Here is a 14,203-nt window from a genome sequence, read left to right as displayed (position 1 = left end):
CTTTCTTCTGTGGCTTGAATACGGCAATATTTTATGTATCTGATCTGTAGTCCATTAAAATTTACACCATAATAAATGTGACAGTCTTCAGTGTGCCACAAGACTGTTTGTTGCTTTTTAATGAGATCTTATTTTCTTTTTACAGTAGCAAAACTGTAGATAACAAAACAGGACACATACGTTAAACACTTGGCAAATTATGAGATGGCATTAGTTTCAATAGCACAGAGTAAAATTGTAATAACTGGCAAGATTGTTAGGGAACTTGGAAAATTAAAGTTTAGTATAATGCCTGTACAGAGTAGCTCAAATAAGAAATACGCTTAGTGTTGGGTGTTTCACATTTTAATTTGCACCTTCCTGTGTCCACTTGTTTTTCTCCTTACACCCTATCATCTGGCTTTAGGGTGTGTTAGAGAGCTCTACCCTACAGAGGACAATATTTAGCAGTGATGTGTAAGGTGTGTAATTGACATGTGGGCAGGAAGGTGTTGAAGGGAATAGGAATACAAGATTTGAAATCAAATTGTGTAACAGATGATGTTGAGAAGAGGAGAAGGTGTAAGATATGTCCATACAATTAAATTGGACTCATATCCTGTCCACAAACCATTTTTCAAGTGAAGTGTTAACTAGTGGAGCACAGTAATGCTTGTTGAAGACATTTTTCCTCTGGAAGTCATGAATCTGGCAACTTCTGCAGATAACTCCTGAAAGTGAATAAATGCAATTACTTAGTCATTATCAGTTCACAGCTGGATACAGTTTCCCTAGATTTTTAGAATCACTGAAAATCACACCTGTTGTTGAAATTATTGTATCTGAATATCAGATATAAATTTAATTTTATTTCCAGAAGACATTATCAGTATAGCTTGTGAATTTCCAGCTGAAGGGTAACTGGTAAGACTGCCACAATCCCCCCCACCCAAATTGGGAAAACAGCTAGCTCAAACAAATTGCAGAAAGTAGTCTACTGAAAAATACAATATCCATTAAAATTACGTTGGAAATGTTTTGAGATAAGGTACACAAAGTTATGCAGCAATTTCAAGGTTGTAAATTTAATTTAAATATAGGAGGGACTAGCTAGGAGGAATTTAGTGCTGGAATAAAGCTGTGTGGAGAAGTTGTAAGATGTGTTCCTTAGAAGCTTCATGTGAAAGTTTTATGCATATCTTGTGCAAATGCTTCAAGGCAGAGAGAGGGTTAGGTAAGAGTGAAACTTCGCAACAATTTTGTGTTTCCAGTATGATTTTCTAAGTGACTTGTATTTTATATCTTTTAAAAGAAGCAATAGTTGATTGTGTTATATTGATGGGTTGTTGGATAGTAATATCCAGACAGTTAGGACCTCTTGTAATTGACCTAGATCTGGAATTAGGAGTAAGTAATGGAGTTAGCTTAGTTTGTTGATAGCACTTCCACAAGATTGACATGTTCCTGAAGCATAAGTCTGCCAATAGCTACTTGACTTAATGTCCATGTACTTCCTTCACTATCAGAGGGAGCAAGCCTATGTACACAAGTTGCTGGGGAACTTGGGTGAGTGGGTTCTGTTGAACTCATGAACTCCTTATGGGTTCCCTCATGCAGCTGGTTGGCCCCTGATCAAATAGAATGTGGAACTAGATAGACTCTTTTTTTTTAACCCAGCAAGGAGGTTCTTGTGCTCCATTTGGATTGAGGATGTTATATAGGTCTTACCAGAGTTACAAGAGTTTTAGATAGCAAGAGATTTGCTATGTTCACATATGCCTTAAATAACAATAAAGATTTTGCTAGCTGTTTTAACTTCACTAGTGATAAGATTTAGTTTTGTTTGGCAGCGGCGGTGGGGGGGTTGGTGGTGGTCATAGAAATACACATTTGTTTTTAAATTAATGAAGCCATTTGGAAAAAAATTGCTTTGTTTTATCCAAAGTTATATCAATGTAGGAATGAACAGCTGTATAGGTTTTTCAGGGTTTAGTTCCTTCAAAGCTATTAGTATTTTTATATTTCTTTTGCAGTGTAACATGATTGATCAGGATGTGTAAGCTATCTTTGGGTTGTTGGGTTTTGAGGTTTTTTTGTCTCTAATTTTTTGTAAGTTCTCGGCTGCATTTTGTACAGGTGTTCCACAACAGATTATTTAGGTGTAAGCCAATTACTCCTAACTGCAGAATGACACTGCATTCCTGGGTCAGCTGGGTCCCCAGACCTCCTGTGTTGAGTGCAGAAGTTTAAACAGAAAATTCTGTTTGTGCATTGGAGCTCCACACAGTCCAAATATATACTGTTGCAGGGTATTCTGCAAGGTGGAGCTTTGTACCACAGACCTAACTTAGGAGTATGATTTTGGTGATGAGGCCAGAAGTGCAGGTCCACTTTGTAAGTATGTGAGTAATGCATAAGGCTAGAGAAAGAAGTAATTTTCACGAATTAAGACCTCATTCTAGTTACATTGATACAAATAAGATAATTAACGAATCAAAGTTGTGGAGGGATCTCATCTTGATTCAGTGAAAACCAGAGATAAAATACATTAAGCCTTTCTCCAGTGTTATCTGTGTGTAGTTGAGGTAATGATATAGAATGTTTTGGTAACTCAAATGTTGTTATTACTTCTTCCACATAGTTTACAGTTAATGGCATATTCTGATCTCTTCCAGATGTTTCTTACAGTGTACCTCAGCAATAATGAACAACACTTCACTGAAGTTCCAGTTACCCCAGAAACCACTTGCAGAGATGTGGTGGATTTGTGTAAAGAGCCTGGTGAAACTGAATGTCATCTGGCTGAAGTGTGGTGTGGCTCAGGTATGTGAAAGATGGCTGTTGTAACATGCAACCATCTAGAAAATTTGCTTTCATTTATTTTAACACCATGGTTAATTAAAAACTTTGAAGAATCACACAAATTCGTAGAATATTTAAGTAGTACAGCTTTTTTTAATAGTACCTGCTTTTATGTTAACATGAAATGAAAAAGGACTAGGTGAATCAGTTGCACACTGTCAACCTGGGCTGACATCTTGTTTAACTTATGAATTTTTTGTGGAAGACACTTAAGACCTGGTTCTCACATAGCACTAACCTATCGTTTATTTAAATTGTGGTTTGTTTTCCTTCCTAGGGTTGTCTGCAAACCATGATTTACAACTCAATCACTAGTTTGATGGTTTCCCTTCTTCACCTTCTCCCTTCATGTATCCCAAGCGCCTTTGTAGCACTCACATCTAAGAAGCTTATTTTTTTTAACTTGTCTTGCCTACTACTTTTTAGCCAAATAAGAACACACAATTGTTGCTTTACATTTGTTTAAACTGTAGTCCATGGTTTAAACAACTCACACTTCATAATCTGGTTTGTATGACACAACAGCCTCACCATGGGTTTTTCAACCTTCAATGTGCTAAAGTATGTGCCAGGTCCAGTTTGAATATGCAAATCTGGATCAGTGCAATTGGGGAATTGCCATGTCGTACAAGCCCACCCACCATGGATTATTTGAGGGTTAAATTCTCACCCTGGGTTAGTAATGCAGAGTTAATTCCATAATTGGACCATATGATTCAATTATGGTTAATTAAACTGCTGTTTGTTATGTGCAAATCAGGTTTTTACAATGGTTCCTCTGCATCTTTAATGCAAATGTAAAAACTACTGTGGAGATATTTTTCACGTACAGTTATTTTTCATTTGTTCTCTCCTGCTTCTGTCCCACATTAGCAGTATTTATAGTGTAAGGGAGTTTTAAATACATATGACATTTAAGCCTCTTTTAAACTGAGTTCTATAAAATTCAGAGAATTCTTTCCTACTTCCTAGTATTGGTGTAAATAAAGAAATGATACAGAGTTCAACACATCTTGCACTTTTAAAACAAAGCCATGCATAGAGATAACAGTGATGGATATACTGTAGATAATTAGTTCCTACTTAGAACTACTTGGTAACACTAGCTTCACTGTGCTGTAAAAACTTGTTTTTAAACACTTTTAAGTTCTTCAATAAACTATGCTCTTTAATTTAGGTTGTGTTAAAGTCTTGGAAAAGTTAAGGCTCCAGTGAAACATGCCTTTCTTCAAATATCATCTCTATTGAAAGTGGGGCTTACATTAAAGAGGGGAAAATGCAAAGAGAGATACTTGCTGTCAATTTTTCCATTTTGTAGGTGCTAGATAAAAACACTTAAGTCTTCCAGGGGTTGTAAATGAGGCAAAACCATTTAAAATGTTGTGTTAGTGAATTTTCTCCTCCTCCTCCTTGGTAAGGCTTTGCTTTGAAATCATTGATAAAAGATAGTATATACATGGTTTCGGCGAATGGGGCGGCATAAAAATGTTTTAATAAATAAATAAATAAATAAATAAATAAATAAATAAATAAATAAAATAATCACCTAAATTTATGTAGACAAGTAGAGCAATACCTATTAATAAACAATGTTAGTTCTGATCCTCTTAGCTAGTTGCCATAAATGACAACTGCAAACATTATTTTCACACTACTTTTTTACTCAAAGAAAGAGAATAGAGTCAGGAAATTTAGTTTGAAATGGGGCAGCTCAAATTCAGGACATAAGCCCCAAATTTTGTTGCCTGTCAGATTTGTTCTGGTGGCGGGACAGCAATGGTTTTGAAATTAATATATGGCCCTTTATACTCAAGCTAAGCACATTAGATCCCCTGCTAATATAAAACCATGCTTTCCCCCCTCAACTCGTGCATCTAAAATATTTTTAAACCCCTTGATTTTTATGGTATGTACAAGTCTGATGACTCTCTGGCTGGCAGAATTTTGATAGAATCTTATATAAGTGAAGTCTAGAATCAAATATGACAAAGCTGTAGCTGTCATACTTTGGGCACTTCACGAGAAGTCAAAACTCCGTAAAGAAAACCATCATGCTAAAGAAAGTCAAAGGCAGAGGAAGAAAAGGAAGCCCAAATATGAGATGGATTGATTCCATAAAGGAAGCCACAACCTGGAAGAGCTGAACAGCGCTTTCATGGATAGCACATTTTGGAGAATTTTCATTCATAGGGTCACTGTAAGTCCAAGATGACAACAATAGTATTTTGTGTAAGATAAATGGGTGTATGTGACCTAGTATTTTCTGTATCAGCTGCAAATATTTTCTAGTGGCTAAAACCATTGCTGTCCCTCTGAAGGCTAAAACTGAGTTCTGTTCCTGTGTAACAAGTTTAAACAATGTTTCTTTGCACATTCACCAGTGTTGGCTCCTTGAGTATGGTGGCACCTGATTACTGTACTCTGCTGGCATGTTGACCTTGGTCATCTTGCCCTACTGGCACAGAAGAGCAGGTAATGGCAACAGTGCAGCAGTTTTTCTGCCTTGTTCAAAACATCAATTTTCTGGTGCAGTAATTGACAGGAACAGGATTCTAAGATTTTACATTAAACTTTAAAATTCTGTAATCTTGGTACTTAGGCTGCAGGTTGTTTGTAGAAATTTTAGTCTACTTGTGCTTTATAGCTTTGGGTTATAAATTGCAAGCAATCATGGAGGTTATGTAGTGAAAATTCTAACACAAAAGACATTCCCTTAACATTAATTAGCTTTTACTGGAGTATTGACTAAAATCCACCATAAAACAGTCTTCTAAGCCTCTTCCAGACCTCCTTTTTCCAAATTATAGAGGTACTTTCTTCCCTTTAATTTAGGAGATGAGCTGTTTAGCTGTCTAGACAAATAACCATGGAAGCTGCTTTTTCTGTAACAGTGACCTACTTGCTTATACTGTAAAACTAATCTGTTTTGACAGTAACTCCAGAAAATTTCCTTCCTGGATTGCTTCAACATGGCTGCGGATTTTTTTTCTCCTATAGGGAACTTTTCTTGTCCTTTAAAAATGAACAGCAAAACACTTCATATTTGTATAATTTCAGATGTCATAAAAACCTACACCTTACAGAAGGAGGGATTAAAAAGGACACCGACATTTAAATGTTAGAATGTGAGATTCACATGCAGGATTTGGGTGGAGTCTCCTAGTGTCATTAAGCATTTAATTAACGCAAAAATACTGTCACTGTAAATCATCAATTGCTTATAACAGCATCCCAAATCTTATCATCACTTGTCCATCATAAACCATTACCTTGTGTTCTTGTTTTTATATATTATAATCTATTACATCCTGTCCACAGCTGGTATGCAGTAAAATGGGAAGTGTGGCTTTAATAGGACATGTGGGTGATGTCATAGTAAAAATTATACAACTTCCATTTCTTCTCCTGAATTCAGCATGAAAAGCCTTTACTGCTTTCACTTTTAAATGTATAAACATATAGTGAGTTAAGTACCTGAGGGAAGAAATGCTGTTTGATTATGATTAAAGATTAAAAAAACTGCTAGTAATGATGAGGTCAGGTTTGGCATATCATTTTTGTGAAGAAGAAAATGTTTTTGTAATATTCATGGGTATCAGTGGGTTGCTATGAGTAGAATTTGTATGACTTGGTTCTGCTAGTGTTACATGTGATGCACCTTTTATCAGAAATATATTGGTTTGGTCTTTACAACTCAAAGTAGCCTAGCAGTTTGAACAATAGCTTCATCCCCTCTGTTTACTTTACATTTTTCAAATTAACAGCCAGAGTTCTGTTCTATACCCGTTGAAACAACACATCAGCAATAAAACAATGGTATTGTGTATCACAGCACTGTCTATTTAGCTGTTATACTTACTCAAACGTATCTTTTGACCTGGTGCTCGTATCTCGGTGCCTAGTTATCATCCTTCTCCTGCCATACTGGGAATTAGAATAGAATAAAAGGTTTCTTGAAACTGTAGGGGACATCCTACAAGGATGAAGAATTGCAGCAATGTCTCAGTCCCTTGTGGTGACTATCACTGTGAGGACAAATGTAATCATTTTATTCCTGTCTGGGTCACATGTCTTCCAGTTCCTTGTGTGTGCACCTCCTGTGGTAGGTCTTGTGAAAGGTGGCTTTTGGGAGGCACCCCAGTTTGGGGAGACTGGGAACAGTGTTTTATTGCTCCAGTTGTTCAAGCTTGGGAAGATAAAAAGACTGATGAGTATCAGAGAAGGAACGGAAAGCGCTAGAGAGAGGGCACCAGATACAGAAAGATAATCTAGGACTTACATACACTTCTAGAGAAATGAGGCCACCAAAGCTAGAGCATTATAACTGTAAGGGTTGAGAACCTGGAAAGAATTAAGGTGCCAGACTCAGCAGTGCTTGAACTGGAGAACTTTAGCTGCTGTAATCATAAATAAAAAGGACTGCATCCTGTTTGGAGTATGAGATCTCTTCCTTTAGTGCATAGGGTAGAAATAGACAAAGCAGCAGCTGCTAGTTGAAAATGTCTAGCAGTGGAGGATCCTAAGGCTAATTGCAGTGTGAGCAGAGTTTCACTTAAGTTCAAACATTTCACTAAGATACCTATGTCCCAAAATTGTGCAACATAGGGTTTGGATTGAAGAGCTCCCAGGAAAACGTAAATAGGTAAACTGTTAATGCATGCTTGGTAAGACTGATGATGCTTACGCTTCACTCTGTAAGCCTGCTTTCTAAACTTGGTGCCTTCCAGGTGTTTGGAATAACAACTCCCAGCATTCATGGCTATTGGCCATGCTGTCTGGGGGTGATGGGAGTTGGTATGAAACTTCTAGAGGTTGCCAGCTTATGGAATACTGTTATAGGCAGTACAGACTATCAGTCAGATGGCAGAAAGCAGGGCCTGAATAAACCTACAGCTGTATTTTAAAGTGAAATTATATTTTGATTCTGAAAGTTAAGTATCAAATAGGAAAAGAGCAGTGAACTGTTCTCCGAAGCTGATCTGTTCTTTCATCAAAACCCATCTGCTATGTGATTCTCATTAATTAATCCTAATTAATTTAATAGAATAAACTAAGGCAGTAGCTTGAAGATTCAAAAGAAAAAGAACTTTGTATGCATTTTAGCAACACATTTCTGTGTTTCTTACTTGGCCAAAGTGTGATAGCTGTTGTATTTTGTTAAGTTCTCTTAAATGCTAGTTTTCTTATATGTTATACGTTTCAGTCTTTCTTGCTTTATTAGCTCTGGTGTTTTGATAATATTTCATTTTCACAGGAGGCTTCTACATAACTTGGCTTATCTGCTGTTCAGTATTTTTTCCTATTCTTCTTTATATTCTAATAATGGTTTTGTTTTGATTGATTAGAAAATGACATATTTCTGGGCATATTTCTTATTTGGAGGATAAAACGTAAAATATTTGAATAGGAAATTCTTATGGACTCCCATCTTCAGAATACCATGTAAAAGAGCCCTTGGCGACTGGTTGTGTTTCATGGAAATAAGTTTGGTTTATTACCTTGGGGTCAAAAGCACATAAAAGAGGATATATTGAGTTTGCTCTCTGTTTTTCAGAGCGCCCTGTAGCTGATAATGAGCGCATGCTGGATCTTTTGCAGCGCTATGGAGTCCAGAGAAATGAGGTTCGGTTCTTTCTTCGCCATGAACGCCCTCCTAATCGGGAAAATGGTAAGTGCTAAAATTTCCCTCACAAGTGCCATGAACATGTCCCCGGGATACAAACAAATTCCTTTCCTGAGAACATCCTTAATTCATATTTGTATGTAAGATGGATCACACGAGTAAGCCAAATGTTTGTCTTAATATATGCATTTATTTTACCTTTCTATGCATATAAAACTCTCAAGAAACCCTTCCATACTCACTAGAACATCTTGAACACAATGCAACATTGCAATAATGTTGATAATGCAGTAATAATAAACTAACTACAGGTACTGAGGAAAGAGAGTGAATTTTTATGTATGTGTATAGGTATACAGTATTGTTAAAAACAAATAAAATAACTGTTCTTAAAACAGTTTAAAACATTCTTGAGTTAATATTAACTCTAGCATTATGTTGGAAATGTAATAAAGTAGATGAGACTTCCCTAACATTATGTTGGAAATGTAATAAAGTAGATGAGTCTTCCTACCATATGTGGTGGATTTGTGACATAAGAAAAAGATTTTGGAAGTTGATGCGGAAATAGAAAAACTTTAAAAATGAGTTTCATATGAGTCCTAAGAATATGCTTTTGAACATAATGGTAGAGACTTTTTCAAAGAACATGTCAGAGTTATTCCAATACATGAGAACTGCAACAAGAATTATAATTACTTCTAAATGGAAAACTCCAGAATGTGCAACAATTGAAAGCTGAAAAAACAAGTTGGCTGAGCATGCAGTGATGGCAAAATTAACTTATTATGTAAACAAAAGACTGAAGAATTTAATAAATTGAAATTCTTTTATATCCCATATAATTAATATGTAAAAGGAAGCTTGTTAAAATATTGTCAATGATTTATAATTGATTTGGAGTGATTGGAAAATTTGTCAGTATACAGAAGTATATAATGATTCTTTTCCTGAGCTTCACTGAGTATTGACTGACAGAAAGATAGAAATTTTTGGTCTCTTTGGAAATTTGCAGGTTGTGAATGTATTGGTTATACTTTTTAAAGAAACCTTGGCAATTCTATTTCACTTGTCCCCTTATACTCTTCTTCTTTCTGTACTTTATCTAATTTAAGAAAACAATATTTAAAAAACCACATTAAGCCGAATATTAACTGTTGATGGAGATGGACCTGATGCTGGAGAGTCAGGGTTTCATTGTGCTGCTGAAAGGAGGGGAGGTTACCGCTGGAGTCTAGGGTCTGGATGTTGTGGAACAAAAAGCCATGTATCTCTAGGGAACTACATGGCCACTGAGGGATGCATCACCAGATGCTTTGCGTGATTCTCTAGAGATAGCAGTTACTGTTTCTAGGGAAAAGCCATGAATATCTCTAGAGAAAAACTGTGAATATCCCTAGGAAACGATGCAATGCATTTGGTGCCACATCATCAGTGACTACATAGTTCCTGAGAGATATCCACAGCTTTTCTCTAGAAATATTCATATAGGGTTTATGGCAGTCCACACATTTGTAAGTATGGTTGTTTGTAACCTGGATGTTTGTAACCTGGGGACAGTACCTGCATACAAATTTGGTTTGAAAGCCATATGTTCAGGAGAAGGTACACTGAATCTTTGTACAACCTATTTTATCCTAGACATATAGGGCATCTTTCTTTGTTTATGGCAGAAGATCCTTTATCCTTTGCCTAGGGTACTGTAAAATGCAGTCCCTTTCTTTTACTAGGGAAACACTCAACTGTATATGAGTGTTCATTTTCCAGCCTGATAAGTGTTTTACCCTGTAGTTACGTCCCACTGATTTCAGAACACACAATTCCACTTACTTAGCTCTGTATTTTTGAAAACACCCTGAGATTTCAGTCTCTTCCTTAGATAGTTTTGTTTGCATATCATTCCTGTAGCAATTAGTCAAAGAACCCTCTTTAGAGCGATTTAGCTTGATTAGGATGTGTGGCTGAAAACTGTTGATGAGTGCAAAATTGCAAGGAAGTTAAAATGTATCTGCTTTTACAGGTCAAACTCTTTGATTGTGCCATTAAAGCTGAGTTTATGCAAAACACTGGCATGGCTTGTTGCCATTTCTGCAGCTTGTCTACATGAATTTTCATGAAAGTTTATCTTTTGTTTCTCTTTTACTGTCCCCATCATATCAGACAAGGTTAATGCTTTTATTGCACATGCAGCATTTTAGGAGAAACATGGCCAGGGCTGCAACTGCAGTTAAATTGACTTGCAGATGTTGGATGACTTTGTACACAGTCTGAAGCAGCAAACCTAATTGAGTCTTCTCTTTCTTTTTCCAACCTCGTAACATAAAAGTTATATTGAAAATAATCCCTAAAATATTTTTTAGAAGTTTAATCTTTCCTTTCACTTTGTACTTAATAAAGGCAGTGGATCACGACTGCAGGATCCAAGCTTGAAGAGAAATGGTGTGAAAATGCCTGGTGAACGAAGAATAGAGAATGGAGTAAGTATCTTAACTACAAATAATTTATTCTACCAAATTTACAAATTTATAATTCAAAACAACTCAGCATGAAGTGAGAATTGTTCATGTTCTACTATTGTGATTAGTTGTTTTTATACATCTGCCTTATGTCAACTACATCAGTCACAGAAAACTAAAGAGATCTGTCACTCTGCAGTCGGCCGTTGTCTGTCTGTGTATTCACATCATCATCATTATTATTATTATTATTATTATTATTATTATTATTATTATTATTAAAACATTTCTATGCCGCCCCTTGCCGAAGCCTCGGGGTGGCTTACAACACAATAAAATTCAAAAATAACAATATAAAATTAACAATATAAAATAAATAACAATGTAAAAGACTTTACATGGAGTCCAGACTGAGAAATCCCAAACTGGCTACAAAGATTTTTTTAAAGAAAACACCCTTGTCAGTGTTTTCTTAAAAAAAACAATCTCCTATAGGAAGAGTGTGCACTACTGTTGTACTTGGAGGAGCCCCTGGTTAAACAGACAGTATGCAGTGTAGTGTCAGAAGTCTATGCTACACAGCTCCTTCAGAGTTAACCTAAAGGAACAAGCTGCTTAAAATAGTCAGTGTGGTAATCTGGGAGGCTTCTTGAATCATTATTTTGTCACAGGAATTAAGAAAATGGTATTTGATAAAAGGGATACAAACTTTTCATGTTTAATCATGGGGGCTAGCAAGAGTAACTAGACTTGTAGCTAGTAAAATGTTCTTCTTGGAAACTACAGTGGAAAGGTTTTGCTTTAAGATCAACATATTTAGTATAAAAAAGATCTTCCTCATGGCTTTCTATTTAATCCTGTTATTAGGGTGGTGCATCTTGGCTTTTGGTACTTAATAGGTCAGTATGTGTTGGATTGACACAAGACCAACTATAGAATGAGGGAAGTGTCTCTGGTGGCAGATGCTGGATTCCACCAATGGCAGCTCCCTGGAAGTTCCTTCTGACTCACTGTTCCTTTCATGTTGTTGAGGACAGAACTGCATCTGCTACACAGTCTGTCCCACTTTGCTTAAACTGGCCTGCTGTCTTCAGGCATAATAAGTTTGGCCATATGGAAGGGAAATTCAAATGGCAGTTCATCCAGCTTTCTACACATGGAATTGGGAAGAGGTGTCATCTTGTCCTTAGCTTCAGGTGGTAGATACCCTGGGCTGATGTGAGTTGTTGGCTGAATGCTGGTAACTTGGCCTGGGGATTGAACATGGATGGCTTCTAGGTACCTTCTGCATTGGTGATTTAGTCAGTGTCCATTGGAATAAAAGTAGCGTAACTGTCTTCCTTTTCTCCATTAATTTTGAGTAGTATTTGCTTTCACCATTTATTCTGGTACAGAGGCTGCTCTATACTTCTGAAGCCAGGTGGAAAATATGTTGTATGAACTTTAACAAAATACAGTGTTTGTGGCATATTTTGATTTTTTTTTATAATTGAAGATTAATGCTCCTCGGATGGATATGACTCTGGCTGAACTGCAGGAAATGGCATCACGACAACAGCAACAAATAGAGGCTCAACAGCAATTGCTAGCTAACAAGGTTTGTTGAAATAAGTTTCTGTAAAACTAACTTCAGTGTTAAAGTGCTATAGGCTGAGAGCTATGCCTTGGCCAATATCATCTGCTGAATCCACAGCAGAGTTGAGATTTGAATTCAGTACCCTTTGTGTCAAATTATTTGACCATACTATCATACCATATATAGCGCAGTTGTTTTCAAACTGTAGTTTAAGGATTGCATGGGTTGCTGACCCCTGCCCTTGTTCCTTGGAAGCATAGTTTAAGGGATCAGCAACCTTAAACACTCAAAGAGCCATTTGGACCCGTTTCCTACAGAAAAGAAAACACCAGGAGCCACAAAACTCATTTGACATCTAAAATGAAGATAACACTGCATATATCATTTTTACCTTTATGCTATGTATAAAAAACTATATTGTGTTGCATTTATGAAATCAATGAACTGCTACAGAGAAAACAATTTTTTATTTCTGCATGCAACAAAAACATTTTGAACTCCGAAAAAAAAGACATTGTGTTGAAGGTTACTTTCAAATAAAATACTCAGTGTGTATTTGATTCCTCCTCATATTTATGAAATAAAAGCTGGACTTAAATTATGATTTTTGCTCAGATCAACCTTCCACATCAGTTCTGAAATGGCTTTTTTTCTCTCATCTCCATCTGGATATTTTTCAGCAAAGGCTGTGTGTTTATTCTGGAAATGTCTTGCAACATTTTGTTGTTTGCCAATTTCTCACCACATATTAAGCATACTGGTAAACCAGTCTCGTCAGCAGTGAAAGCAAATGGATCTGCCCATATACCATTAAATGTTCTGTTTTCTTCTGAAACTTTTCTTTTCTGGGATTTATCCATGGTTGGCCTACTGGGGTCAAAAAGCTTAATAAATTGCGTGCTGGCAGGTGTCACACATTGGCGGTTGTGACGCATATTTTGAGCAGCAGGGAGATGCAGCAGAGGGATGAAAGAGCCACATGCAGCTCCAGAGCCATGGGTTGCTGACCCCTGCCCTGGTTCCTTAGAAGCATAGTTCTTGTTCATCTGGGAAGATTACTAACAGAACATGAGCTTCCTTGAAAGATACTTTGTCTGCTGTTGATAAACTTCAAGCAATGCTGACAGATCTAAGATCAATTCCCTAGCTCTTTTTTCAAAATAGGAAATTACTGGGTGGGGGGAGGTCTCTAACCCTTTCCTCTAGAACTAAATTCTCATTAGTCAAATTACACACCTTCACTTCCCTTCACTTTTGCTTTCTCTCTGCTTTCTACTGGTGGTTAAATATGCAAATGCTAAACCATTTGTTTAGTTCCTTAACATCTTTTTCCTTCAGTATTATGGGAGGTTTTCTAATTACATTAATCAAGTGAACTGCTGCAGACATGTACCATGTTTCATCTCTTCCAGATATCCTATGTCATCAGTGTATTGCTATTATATAAACTTATGCAAAATTAGCATAATGCTTGTTTTATTCATCTTTAGGAGCAGCGTTTAAAATTTCTGAAACAGCAGGATCAGCAGCAGCAGCAGCAAGCTGCAGAACAGGAAAAACTCAAAAAGTTAAAAGAAATTGCTGAGAATCAAGAAGCTAAGTTGAAGAAAGTAAGAGCTCTCAAAGGCCATGTGGAGCAGAAACGACTCAGTAATGGGAAACTAGGTGAGCTTTGTGTGATTGTCTTATCACTGCCTGTTATGATTT

At 36.6% G+C, this 14,203-nt stretch overlaps 1 protein-coding gene across 2 annotated transcripts in view; it reads left to right on the top strand.

Annotated features, from left to right (window-relative positions):
- TP53BP2 (tumor protein p53 binding protein 2) overlaps positions 1 to 14,203 on the top strand; it is a 63,318-nt gene that overhangs the window by 25,415 nt on the left and 23,700 nt on the right. The window contains exons 2-6 of one of the 2 annotated variants that reach the window (XM_044432715.1): positions 2,655 to 2,802; positions 8,396 to 8,509; positions 10,862 to 10,941; positions 12,416 to 12,517; positions 13,987 to 14,161. In XM_044432715.1, the coding sequence (XP_044288650.1) occupies positions 2,655 to 2,802; positions 8,396 to 8,509; positions 10,862 to 10,941; positions 12,416 to 12,517; positions 13,987 to 14,161 (619 nt within the window). Of the gene's footprint in view, positions 1 to 1,961; positions 2,803 to 8,395; positions 8,510 to 10,861; positions 10,942 to 12,415; positions 12,518 to 13,986; positions 14,162 to 14,203 lie in introns of those variants that run through there. The other variant, XM_044432632.1, reaches the window with a different exon arrangement.

Source organism: Varanus komodoensis, unplaced genomic scaffold, assembly GCF_004798865.1.
Source record: "Varanus komodoensis strain SLA01 unplaced genomic scaffold, ASM479886v1 scaffold1, whole genome shotgun sequence".
Taxonomy (NCBI): domain Eukaryota; kingdom Metazoa; phylum Chordata; class Lepidosauria; order Squamata; family Varanidae; genus Varanus; species Varanus komodoensis.
Note: the sequence above shows the minus strand (reverse complement) of the source record. Positions and strands in the feature narration are given on the sequence as shown.